The sequence below is a fragment of the Pithys albifrons genome, chromosome 18 (genome assembly GCF_047495875.1).
Source record: "Pithys albifrons albifrons isolate INPA30051 chromosome 18, PitAlb_v1, whole genome shotgun sequence".
NCBI classification, from domain to species: domain Eukaryota; kingdom Metazoa; phylum Chordata; class Aves; order Passeriformes; family Thamnophilidae; genus Pithys; species Pithys albifrons.
Genome location: NC_092475.1, coordinates 8,689,446 through 8,702,163, shown reverse-complemented (window position 1 = coordinate 8,702,163; position 12,718 = coordinate 8,689,446). Strand labels below are relative to the sequence as shown.

General features: G+C 51.3%; 1 protein-coding gene across 1 annotated transcript in view; it reads left to right on the top strand.

Annotated features, from left to right (window-relative positions):
- Nucleotides 1-12,718, top strand: part of CDH22 (cadherin 22) — a 78,461-nt gene that overhangs the window by 29,771 nt on the left and 35,972 nt on the right. The window contains exon 4 of the mRNA XM_071572754.1: nt 9,273-9,392. Within this exon, the coding sequence (XP_071428855.1) occupies nt 9,273-9,392 (120 nt within the window). The remainder of the gene's footprint in view (nt 1-9,272; nt 9,393-12,718) is intronic.

The following is a 12,718-nucleotide window of genomic DNA, read 5'->3' as shown; positions in this document are numbered from 1 at the left end:
TCTCCCTCTCCTCAGGCCATGCTTTGTGTGCTGCTTTCCAGCTCTTCTGAGTCCCACAGCTGCCCAGCCATCATCCCTTGTGTGTCCCCATGAAGCGCTGCCAGGCCACTCTCAGCGGGATCCATCCCTCCTCTGAGGGGCCAGGCCTTGTTGGCTGAGATTGAGGGATTCATGTCCCTGTGACCGAAGTGTGGCTTCCCTGTCTTACCATTAGCTGCCTATCCCCTTGGCACCTGGCCTCTTTTAAGTGTGTTCAGCCTCACTGAAGCACTGAGGGTCAGGTTGGGATGTGTACAACGATGCTGCAGGAGTCCATTCCTCCGGGATGGCAGAGCGGGACAGTGACCTTTGTGCTCACCCAAATGTCAGGAGGGATGCAGGTAGGTGATGTGTGAGCTTGCAGCACTGCTGACCTTGCTCCCTGTGCTGGCCTGGTGCTGTATTTCCATCCTGCTGAGCACAGCTGGAGTCCAGGAGAGTGGCTGGTGCTGCACTGCCCAGAGCCATGCTGTTCTCAGGTTCCAGTCCATACCAGGCTCTCTGTTAGTCCCATTGACAAGCCTGAGCTTGTAGCAGGCCTTGCGTGTCATCATGTGCTGCAGGCAGGAACTGTAAATCACTGTTCCCAAAGGCTGCATCCAGGTAAAAGCCTGTGAAAGACCAGCATCGAAGATAAGGCAGGTCCCCAACACTGTCAGCAAGGGACAAACTGGTACAGAGGACAGTAATGGTGCCAGGACTGTGGCGAGATCCCTGGGGTGGGGGGAGCAGCTGAGTCGCACCAGGGCTTGACGGGTCAGGTCAGGTGAGCTGCTGGATCCTGCTGTGCTGCTTCAGGAAGGTCTGGGTGCAGAAGCATCCTGGAAGCAGAGCTCAGGGAGTGGTGCTCGGGTCTGTGCTGCCTCAGGGCAGTGCTCTGTCCCTCTGTGTTAATGTGCAGCATATTGCAAAGCTGGTGCCTGGCCTCCAGCAGGTACAGATGTACAGGAATTGCCTGCACCAGAGGAGCCACTGCTGCCTGAATTCTGTTGATGTATGGAGAACAAGTTCTCCTGAGGCATCCGAAGGTCTCCTTCGTCTTCCCATTACCTGCAGAGTCAGAGGGTGACCCCTTGAACTACAACCATGTGCTCCTGAAGAAATGAAAAACAGTATGGGGGCACCAAAGCAGGAGGCATCCAGTTCCCAGAGGGAAGAAAGAAATTAAATTAATCTAATTTGCTTGAACAACATTTTAAAAAGCAAGGAATTCTCAACTCTGAGTATTAGACAAGGATCCTAGTTCTTTGAAAATCACTAACAATTATGGAGCTGCCTGATCAGACTGATGTGAACAAGACATATCAAAGGAGACAGTTTCTATGAGAAATTGGAGATCAGAGAGAGAAAGAAACACGGTTTCACAACATGAAAGAAGGCGATTCCTGCAAATTAAAATACTCGGAAGTTAAAAGTGAAGAGAAGTGCTGTGAACGGCGTGGGCTGCGCTTCCAAGCTGCGTGCTTGGAGAGGGGAGCTGGAGCCAAAAGCTTGTTCTGCTTTCTGGTCTGTTTGCCTGTGACAGCCCTAAAGCCTTCTGCAGCCTGGCCATGCTGGGGAGCATACGGGCTCCTCCAGAGCAGCCTCACCCAGGAGATGGCCCAGGGAGAGTCTCTCATGCAGTGCTGCTGCACAGGCGCTGGCAGTGTGAGTGCAGAGCTGGAGGGTACCCACATGCAGCTACTACTGCAGGTCCCCAACTCCCTCCCACTTATCCCTCAGCTTACCCATGCTTTGCCCAGGAACATGAAGGGCAAGATGAACACGTACTGTGAAAGAATAAACAAGCAAGCCTGGCACAGAGCTTTCTGCTCAACCTTCTGAGGTTCAGCAGCTGAGAGGGAGATGGGGGCTGGTCATGGACCTGGTCTGTTAAGTTCAGCTCTGGACTGTGTGGGAAGGGGCTGAGGATGCAGGACATGGGAAGCTGCCTGGGCCAGGGAGGTGAAGTTTAGAGTATTCTTATGGGAAATGCCCTGTCAGGCCCTTTTTTGTGTGGGAGCTCTCCTTTTGTGGTATCAAGGCTGTGAGTGCAGCTGTGATCATGTCTTTGCTGTGGTTTGTATTGGTAGTGATGTCTCTGATCTGGATGGACCTGTGGGGTATTTTCACAAGAGTGAATGAAGAGTGTGCCTTGCTGCCTTCTTGAGCATGGATGGAGGTGATCCCAGCTTGGTGCTGCCCAAGCAGGGGTAGGATTGCTGGAGAGCTTGAGTTGGCTATAAGTGTACAAACATCAAAGCCTGGGGACCTTCTGGTAAACATATCTGTTCTTGGCTTAGTTTGGGTTCAGCTGTGCTGGGGAAGGGGCCACCCCAGGGGCAGAACTGCTCTCCAGCTTGTTTGTAAAGAACTGCTCATTCCCTGTCTTGCTGCTCTGACAGCCTTTGCTCTGCAGCCCAGCCTGAAAAGTGAAGGGTGACCCCTTCTTTCTCCTCTCATGCTCCTGCCTTCCCAGACCTCGCTGGGGTTTGTGCTTGGGTGGTTTTTGTTCTCACTCAAGGCAGCTCTCAGCCGCACTCTCCATTCCCTGCCAAAAGCACAGTCCTAACTCCCAGAGGTGGGTGCCTTCCTGGGGCGTGAAGAGGAATAAACCAAATACAGTCAGATCCGCTCTGTGACAGCAGGAGCAGATCAAAGGACATTATTTGCATAATGAAGGAGTACTAATTGGGAGGGAAAGTCATTTGATTTCCTAGTGTCTAAGAGGGAATAACAAATGAGAGAACTGCACAAACTCTCAGAGTGACAGGCAGTGCTTTGCAACACAGCTGCCCCTTGCTCTGTGCTGGGGCCAGGGCAGTGTATTTTGGTAGATAGCATATGTGCTGCTTGAGACTAAGGGTAAACTAAAAGCTTCTTTGTTCCAGGATCTAGCCTTGACAGTGGTCAGAGTGCACACTTAGGCAGGAGGAACAGCACACACAGCATGTATGGTGCTCTTCTTAACACTCTGCCAGCCAGCATCTAGTTTCAGCTTTGGAATTTCTTCACCTGTGGCTGGTTTCTGTTCTGAACTTATCCAGACTCTCTGTTAAACTCTGCAAAGGGAAAGGAAAAGGGTTTGCTGTTACTGATGGATCAAAAGTGGCAGACGCAGGATGATCAGCAAGGTAAGGTCAGAGTCTGGGCTTTGTAAAGAGCAGAGGTGGTACCTGGAGCTAACCCCAACCCATGAGTCAGACTGGAGAAGTCAGTGTTTTCTACACACTAAGTCTCTGCACTTGGAAGAAGCACATCCAAAATGGAAGCTGACACAACAGCTTTACCTGGGCTCGCTTGGCCTGGCAGGACCCGCTGCAAAACCAGGCTGCAATTGGCTTTTCTTTAGAAATCTTTTCTGGCCTGGGGTATCAGGACCAGTAGCTGCAGCAGCAGGGTCAGGAACCAGTGCCAGCTGATGTCAGGGTGCAGAGGAGGCAGATGGACCTGGAACTGGCAGGAAGGGCAGCCATGGCTGTTGTGGGGTGAAGGGGGTCCTGGCTCAGGCCTTGAGGGAGCGGGGCTGGAGGGAATGCACTGGAGTCACCCAGACTGAGGAAGGCAGGGACTGGTGCTGTCTGGGAACATTTTTGCTGACCCCTCCGTGCCTGCTTCTGAGGAGCAGTTTGTCTGCAGGAGGCGACCTGAGCTGCAAACCCTGTTTACAGCTCTACTGCTGTCCTGTCACCTCAGGGAGAAGCTGCTGGCCTAGAGCTTGCTGCCTGCTCTGTGCTGGCACCCGAGGCTCAGCCTCTGCGGGTACCCCAGTGTGGATCACTCCAAAACATCAGAGTTGTGCAGAATTCAGACCTGCAGCTGCAGAAAGTACGATGGGACCGAGCCTACTGCCTTGGAACTGCAGAAGCTTCAACTTATTACAGAGGATGCTAAAATTAGCTGTAGTTTGGACTCCTTTCCTGAGCTCCTTGGGGTCTGCTTAACAGCTGTCTGCTCCACTCAGGCGTGAGCCCAAATCCAGCACATGGTGCCTCCTGCAAGACAGCTCTATTGGTTGCAGAGGGTGAGTGTTGCAGCCCAGAGCTCACTTCTGGGCTGTATGGGAAGCATGCAGGGCACAGGGTGAGGGGCATGCCAAGAAACGCATATCCTTTCATCAGAACATCATTCCTCCCTTGGTGCATTTTGCTCTCATTTCTCTTTGTAGCACCATGTCCAGATTAGAGACGATTTGGCTGTACAGACAGAAACTTGGGGTCAAGCCCTGACTCTAGCACAAAGCTGGCTGAATGCAGAAGTGATTATTGTGAAGAGGAATTGTTTAATCTCCATGCTGGAAGCAGAGAAAAACACTTTGTTTACCATACAGCCAGAACAGTATGATCTTTATTTTCTCCCTTGCTAGAAAGTGCTTAAAACACTTGTATGCATCTGGAATCTGCTGGGATAGCAGGTGACTGGGAGCTGGGGCTTGCAGTGTGTTAATCCTTAAGGAGACGAGTCCTTCCCCATCTGCACTGTGCTCCAGGTCACGGGGCAGGCTCTGAATGCTCTGCCCTGTCCATCTGAGCACCTCATCCAGTCTGCATGTGCACAGCCCCTTGGGGAACCTGAGCCCCTTCATGTAATACTTTGGTTTGCTCCCCAAAGCACTGTATTTACTTGCTTGGTGCCAGGGTTGGGGTTCCTTGTGCAGTGGTTTTCTCTGGCCAGAAAACCCAAAAGATGTTTCACAGTAGCACATTTGAGCGATTGCACCCCTGCTAGGTTAGTGCCCTCAGGCTTGTCCTGTGGGGTGTGAAGGCTGTGCAGTGAATCTCCTCCAGATCTGGCTTTCTACCAAGTCAGAATGTTCATGAGATTGCAAGAAACTAACTTCTGCTCCAGTAATTTTTGAGCTCCTCTAGTTCATTTTCTTCCCTGATGTGCTGCCTGTATGTTTCTGGGGTGCATCAGTCACTGCAGGTGTTTGGGGTCAGACAAAAGCTGTAAATTACATTGTTTATAGAACCCCATCTGCCTCCTGCCCCATGGCACCCGGACCCCTGGGATGGAAGTGCTGCACAGTGGCATCAGGCCAGGGCATGTGGGTTTGCATGACACAGCACTCCTTGCAGGGTTCCTGATGTTCTGCAGAGCTGAAATGCCCAAATGCTGTCCTGGAGCTGGTCAGATCCGCACAGAAAGGGTTCTTGGCATAGCTAGAGAGTGTCCTTGGGCTCTGCCTGAGCCGGAGGTACCAGCTGAGCCTCAGAGCTGGTCTGGAGAACATCTGAAGGCTCCTGGCTCCACCACAAAAGGGCGACTGAGGAGGGACAGTTGATTTTAGCAAGTGTTGCTTTTCCTGCTGCTCGTTCACCTCTTTGCTGGCCCAGAGCCTGGTTGTACTTCTGTCCCTGGGGAAGTGACGGGTCCCAGTGGCTTGCTTGTGGATTCAGTGCAGGGTCTCTCTGCTTGTGGATGTGTTTGGAGTTTGCCTGTCAACATTTCTTTTAGCTAAATGTGTTTGGAGTGAGTGGCATAGCAAGTGGTCTGGAGCTATTAGCCTTTTGCATGCAGGGTCACTAGAAAAGGCCCCAGAGGCTTCAAGTCCTGTGAGAATGTGGTGACAGATGCTAGGACAGGTGTGCATTGGTATTCCAGAGGCATCCTGTGGAGCCCCATCCATGCCAGCCAGGACACTGGGCTGAGCTGCTGTGCCCAGCCAGTCCCAGAGGCCACTCAGCATGGCATGGTGGCTGCAGGGGCTGAGCTCTGGACTCCTGGGATGGGACCCTGCAGCGATATGGCTTCTCCATCCTATCAGCTCCTGGGGGCATTGCAGGCACCTCTCAGTGTGGGCAGCCCCTGCTGACCCTGGCTACAGCAGAGAAGGGATGAACCTCTATGGCTGGTGTCTCTGGCAAGTCTCCAGGAGGGCTCAGAATGAAGATTGGGACAGCCCAGGCAGGGCCCGTGGGGCCAGAGGATGGCTGGCAGGCAGCCAGGGTCTGTGCTCCCTCCCGCACCTGGTCCTGTGGACACAGGGTCAACTGGACTTGGGGGAGGATTGCTGTGGACGTGAGGGTCTTGCTCCCCCTTTCCTCTGGGGGAAAACAGTTTGTTTGGTCTTCTGAGCCAGATGATACCTTTGCAAAGCGAGAGTAAGAGATGGATTCTGGCTGGTTAATTTTTATGTAAAATTGTTGGTTTCCTCTGGATCTGTGGAGTGAGCTGGCCAGGGAAGGAACCAATGTCTTACCTCATCTTACATCTCTAATTATCTCTCTGGATACGAGCTCAGGCTTCTTGGTTAAGGGAGGTGGGTGATACAGTACATGATAGATGTTTAGATTTTATTTAGTGTATCTTTTATGGCTAAGGCACGTGCCAGAAAACTAAATAAAAGCTGTACATGCTGTACTTGCTGTGGGCAGTGCTATGGTTGGAGAGCAGGGACTAATACTGAAGCAGGCTGGGAGCCAGGGAAGGCTTGTGTCTGCAGGAAGGAGCGGACCAGTTTAAACTAGAGTTCAAGACTATTGCTCTTCAGATGGAATGAGAGCAGGAGGGAGGGGTGAAAAAGCCTTAGGTGAGAGTTAGGAGAGGAGACTAGGAAGTTGTACTCTTAGGTTGCTGATATGCAGCAGGTGACCGGATGCATTGCACCTTTACAGACTATAAGTCAAAGCACAACAAGGGGTCAGTGTTCCCTGCCTACCTGTTGTTGGTCAATTGTTAATGAAGTGCTGTGAGGGCAGGTGGGGAAGGGCAGAGCCTTTGTCACCTCCAGCGTTGCTGTCTGCAGCCCACGGGCGATGTGCTCCCTCCTGCTGCCTCTGAGTGAAGGCGCCTTGCTGCAGTGTTCCTTGTGCTGCTTGGTTCTCCTCGCCTAGAGCAGAAAGCCCTGGTCCCAAACATGGAACTCATGCCTGAGAGCTGGAGCTGGATCTGCTGCTCTGTTGTTCCTGGGAGCTCTCAGCTCCTGTGGGCCAGGAGCATTCTGTGCTAGCACAGGAAGACTTGAGAGCAGCAGCCCACCTGGGCTGTCCAAGGCATGACTTAGAATGGAGGCACAAACTCCATTTTGAGTGGACAGAAGTGCTGCCTCCTCTTCAGACTCTGGAGCACAGGAAGTACAGCTGTCTGGCAGGGACCGGTTAGGAGGTGAATTATGCAACCGAGCGAGTGCACCTTGGGAGAAGCAGCATGTGATGCAGAGCCTGGTGCAAACTTTTAGTGGGCAGCCCTCCTCTAGTAGTCCCTGGGCTGACATCTATGAGGTGACTGTACGAAGATGGTTGGAATAAGAGACTGAGGTGTAGTCCTTGAAGCTCCTGCTCTGTCTGCCTGTGTGCAGTCCTGGTTCAGGGTATGCTGTACCCAGTGCAGACAAATAGCTGGTGGCCTTGGGTATGTGTGGGTGAGGTTTGAATCTCCTAATCCTAGGCAAGAACAAGTGGTTCTTGGAGCGTGAGATGTTTGTGCAAGGTCAGAAGTCTCTGCCTGTGGTGGTGATGGATGCAGGTGCAGGAGTGAGTGCTGCTGTGGACACAGGCATGGGCTCCCAGCTGACTGCTACCAAGCTGAGCAGAGGGGGAGCCCTGTCTGTTGCCAGGGGCAGGTACTGCTTTTTGTGGTTCTCAGAGTCTGGCACTTTCAGCATCCCTAGGAGGCTTCTCCACTGTAGCTGGGAGAGGGATACTTGGAGACCCTGATGCCATTTCCCTTCTCTGGTCCTTTCCTTTGCTTTCTGATCAAAAGCTTCCCAGAGAAATATGTCAGGGTGCCCTAGGGGATCTTCTGGTGTGGGAGTGATGTGCCTTGGCTCATACCTGCTGAAAGAGTTGTGTGATGGCAGGGAGAGGAGGAAAAGCAGCAATAGCATTTCTTAAACAGTTGTTTGTGAGGCAGAGAACCAGTGTTGCCGTGGTGTAATCTGGACGTGCCTGGCAGGGATGCACCATAACTTTGCTGGAGACAGCAAAGCATAAATAAGTTGACTTGAACTAGCTTGTTACTCAAGACCGATGAGGGGGATTCTCCTGTTATCAGCAGAGCTGCAGCTCTGAGAAGACTGCCAGGGAGAATGAAAAGCAACCATGGTAACTGCTGGGTTTCTTCAGTGAACACTCTTTCCAAGAGATCAGAGTGAACTGGACTGGAGGGAGGATGTGCATCCCAGCTGCTCGCAGCAGCATTTCTGTCTGTTGTCTCGTGTCGTGCCTAAGTCCAGGCAGGGCTGATGCAGGAGCTCCCTGGTTTGCCTGCAGGCTCTGGGCTTGTGGTCTGCTGACAAGGGAAGAGAAAGGCACTAGAGTCTGGAGCTCCCCATCCTCCATCTGGATGGTTTCAACTCCTTTTCTGCCTGCTGTGATGCAGGAACAGGGACTGCTTCTGATTTTTATTGGTGCCAGTACTTGACCTCTGGGATAGGGATGCACTGAATCTGGTGCTGGAGATAGAACTGGGTAGCTTGTTCTCACAGCACTTTGGTCACACCACCTCCTTTCTCAAGGTGTCTGTAGGTAGGATTATGCTTCCCCTCCTTCCTCCCTTCTGTTGTCTCTCTAGATCTCAACCCCTTTGCTCCTGCCCCCATCCTCATGTCCTGGGTCCTGCTTTTGTCAAATTGAACATGATGTCAAATTAAAGCCATCACAGGGACAGTTGGAGTGAAGTACCCAGTTTAATGAGGCAGCCTTGAAAAATCAATAACTTAATTGCAGACATTTGATGGACTTTTATCCAATTTATAGTCCTCCTGCCCTGCTACGTGTAGAGCATGAGGAGGTGGTGCTGTGTCTGGCTCTGGGCAAGCAAAAAACCTTTTCTCTCCCATGGCTGTTGTTCCTGTGCTGGTCTGCCTGTTGAAGAGTGGTGCTGCAGCGTAGGTCAGCCCTTAGTTGGGAGGATCCTCTGTGGCCTGGAGGTGACCATGTTGCTCTGTGCTGACAGGAAGGGCAGGTGTGGGTATAAAAATCTCATCCCCAACTCCTTCCTAGGTGGCCCAGTAGAAGTCTACTGGGAGAAAAACTGCATGCTGTTCAGACCACTGATTTTGTGGAGAGCAGATCCTGTCTCAAAGTGGGCCGAGGTCCCTTCTGCCACTCTGCAGCATGAAAGGGACATGTGAAACAGTGTCTGGAGTCCTGGCTCTCGCCTTTTGTGGGAAGGTGATGCTGCATTTGCACCCAGTTGTTCTTGTTCCCTCCATCATTTGCAAGCAATGAGCATTGGCTCCCTGCTCTGAGGTTTGCGCTGCTCTTCTCAACTCCTCCCTAACTTTGTTTTCCTCTTTGTCCCTCCTGCAGGCACCTCTGTGATGCAGGTGATGGCGTCTGATGCTGATGACCCCACGTATGGGAGCAGTGCCCGGGTAGTCTACAGTGTGCTGGATGGCGAGCAGCACTTCACTGTGGACAGTAAAACAGGTGAGCAGCCCCCACCCGGGCTGGGGCAGGAGGCTTGGCTGTGGCCACACATACTGAGCATGGCTGTGAGCCAGCAGGTCTGGGCCTCCCTGTTGGTTGCTGATGCTGGGTGCCCATGGCAGGAGTGTTACTGGGTGTGTTACATGGCAGGGGTGCTGGAGAGGAAGCAACAGCCCTGCAAAGTGCTGCCCAGCTCCATGCCCTGCCTGCAACAGGCAGAACCCACAGCTGCCAGCCCAGAGTGCCTGGTCTGCACCTGCACTGGCAGAGCTCCCCTTTGCTCTGTGACTGGAGCAGGAGTGCACCCACAGGCACATAAAATCTCAGTGTAGAAGGTTTAAATAGTACCAAAGGGGCCTTACCACAGGCTGCATCATTATCACCAGGGCTTTGATTAAAGGTAACACTTTAAATTAAGGATCGGTTTATAAATGTTCTATTAATATTTAATGAAAGAACAGTAGAAGCTGCTCCATTCCTTAATAACTTATAATAGGGCCTGTTGTAAAATGTCTCAGTAATAAATCCCTGGCAGATGATACTCTGACACACTGGTTAGAGTAGACCATAACCAGAAGATGTTGGGGTATATATTCTGCTTGCCTCCCAGGAGTGTGACTCTCATTACCCTTAATGGGAGCCTCACAAGCTTGCTAAGGGGTAAGACACTCAAATGCTAATAAGAGATATTTAAGTCACAAAGCATGCAGTAAAGTGCCCACAGTTTAATGAAAAATTGTCAAAGGACAAGCAGGCTGGGGAGCTGCAGCCTGTGTTGGAAAACTGGACAGTAAGGCCCTTCCACCCTATTTTTGAACCACAGTGACACAGGCTGAGATCAGCCCTTGGGCTGAAGTGCCAAGTCTCTGTCAGGCTGATCTGTGTCTGTGCTGATAGATATTTTCTAAGACTATTTTTATGTAAGTCAGAGCAAAATTTCTTTGGAGTCTCTGGTGTAAGGAGAGTATAAGGAAGGTCTGCATGAAACCATGTACCTCCTAACAACAGTCTGGTGCTTGTGGGGAAGCAGGGCACAGCCAAGGCTGTGCCATCTGCCCTGGATATGCCACCAGCCTGGCTGCCACTAGAGGAAAGCTCAGATTTGGGAGTCTGGGAGCTCCTACGCATACCCAGCAGTGCTGCAGTGCACAGTGGGAAATGCCTTTGTCTGGCAGGTTGGTGCAGTGGAGAGGGGGTACAAGAAGCTGGTTCAGGAGCTGTTGCACCTGGGATGTCTTCTCTCCCAGATTTGCTTTGTTTTATACTGTGTGTGTATGAACAATAGGCTGAACACTGAAAATTCAGATGCATGTGAGATCCTGTTAATCTGAGACAGCTTTGTGTGAGGGGAAAGTCTGGCTGCTAGAATGGAGAAGGACCACTGGGAGCAAACTGTACAAGCCAGAACGTGCAGAGGCTCAGCTTCCTGCCACATTAATGCTCTGTATTAAGGCGTAAACTAAAATGTGCCCTGTGGGACTGTGGTGAGAATTAATGTCACTCTGGGAATCCAAGCTTCTTGATTCCTTGACTTTTTGTGTCTTAATTCTCAAGCTGGCTGTTTCATACACTGGGGGGTTGATTTACTGTTCTGTTTGCTTGTAATTCATAGAAGTAAAACTGCTGACAGTCTGTAGAAGAGTCCTCAGCCCCCCTTGAGCCTGTCTGTTTCCAGAATATCTGGCCACTGGTGCAGATGTTGGGGCTGACTGGTGATGTCTGAGCTGCAAAAGACCTGTGGCAACTGCAGGGCTGCAGGAACATAAGGTCCAACTCTGCCTGTTGGCCTCTTAGGTTGTGGCTGCAGCCCATCCTGTGGCCTCATGCCCCTCTGTCACTGCCAGTCCATGTGGATACAGCAGTGCTGGGGGGGCACATAGTTTTTTCATGTCCAACTAACAGACCCTATCCTGCTCCCACTCTGTTAAAATAAGTTTTTATGCTGCATGTGGGAATCCAGGTCTGATTGCCTGGGGTGGCCCAGCTTCTGCCCTAAGCATAAGATTTAATTATCCATAGCAGCAGCATAACTCTCAGAGCCACCATTGTTATTAATGGCCATAAAAAGAACCATAAAAACCTGGCATGTTACATTTCTTATAATATATGGTAATGAAGAACAATTTGTTTTCCCTATTTGGTTTTGACCTCCTTCTCTGCCTTTTCTTGTAGGTCCATGCATGCATGAGCTTCCTTGCGCACTATCTCTGCCCCTGACTCCTTCCAGCCCTGCTTGTTTCTTCCCTCCTTGTCTTTGCAAGAGGCTCTTTTCACATCGTCCTTCATAGCACAGGTGTGGCATGTACAAGAGTATTGCACACTTGAATGCAGGATATGGACCATGTGTAGCGTAGTTTGTCTCCTGTTCTTGAATGTTACCAGCTGTAGTGTTCAGCTGGGATCTTGTATTCAATGGGACTTTCACAGGCAGACCCAAACCGTCTGGATGCCGTGCTGTGCCAAGTCCTGCCGCTCAGCCCTGAATGCCCAGAGTGTCTCAGGTGGCTTTTTGAAGGGAGATGAGTGACTAAATGGCTTCACTGGAATAGTGGGTGCAGCACCAAGGCATTTGTGCTGTAGAAGAATTCCAGTGTTGAACGATGGTGTACACAAAGCGCAGTTGATGGGTGTGAGCTTTTCTTTCTTTTGTATACATCAGCCACTCTCATGCTTTGAGAATTAAGTTTCAGAGACTGAAGCTTGTGTTGTGTATCCCAAATCAGGTTCAAGAACTTCCCCGGTGTGTGTAAAGGTCGAGGCTGGCTTTTTTGGTGGTAGCAGGAAGCTTATATGCACAAACTTGCAAGGCAAGATTTTCTGTGCCAACTATAAGAATATTCCCATGGCTTCTTGCAAGAGCCTGCAGGCTCCTGTGTAAGCTCTGTGCTGCCTTCCTTGTTCATTCTCAGTCTGGAGATGGGGTGCAGGTGATCTTTGCTCCTTGCAGCAGGTGAGCTGCAGTACCCACACCGTGGCTGCTCTGCTCTCCTGGAGGAGGCTGTGCTGTCACAGGAACGGGCACACACCTCTGCCCCGCTGTTTTCATTGGGAAACAGCCACTTCTGCCACTGTGGTGGGTGTTGGCTCTCAGTGAGAGCACTAATCTGATGGCAAAGCCCCCGTTGCCAGTGCTGGGCTACAAGCCCAGCTCTGCCTAGACGAACACAGGGCAGGAGGTTTAGTGTTAGCCCCTGTTCCAGCTCCAGGAATCTCATCCTCACCAAGATCTTTTGAGCTTTTGCTTTTTAGATACTGAGATGGGCATATGAGCATATGACTCCCAGTGCATTTACATGAGGGGAGAAATCTGTGCATTTAAATCTGCA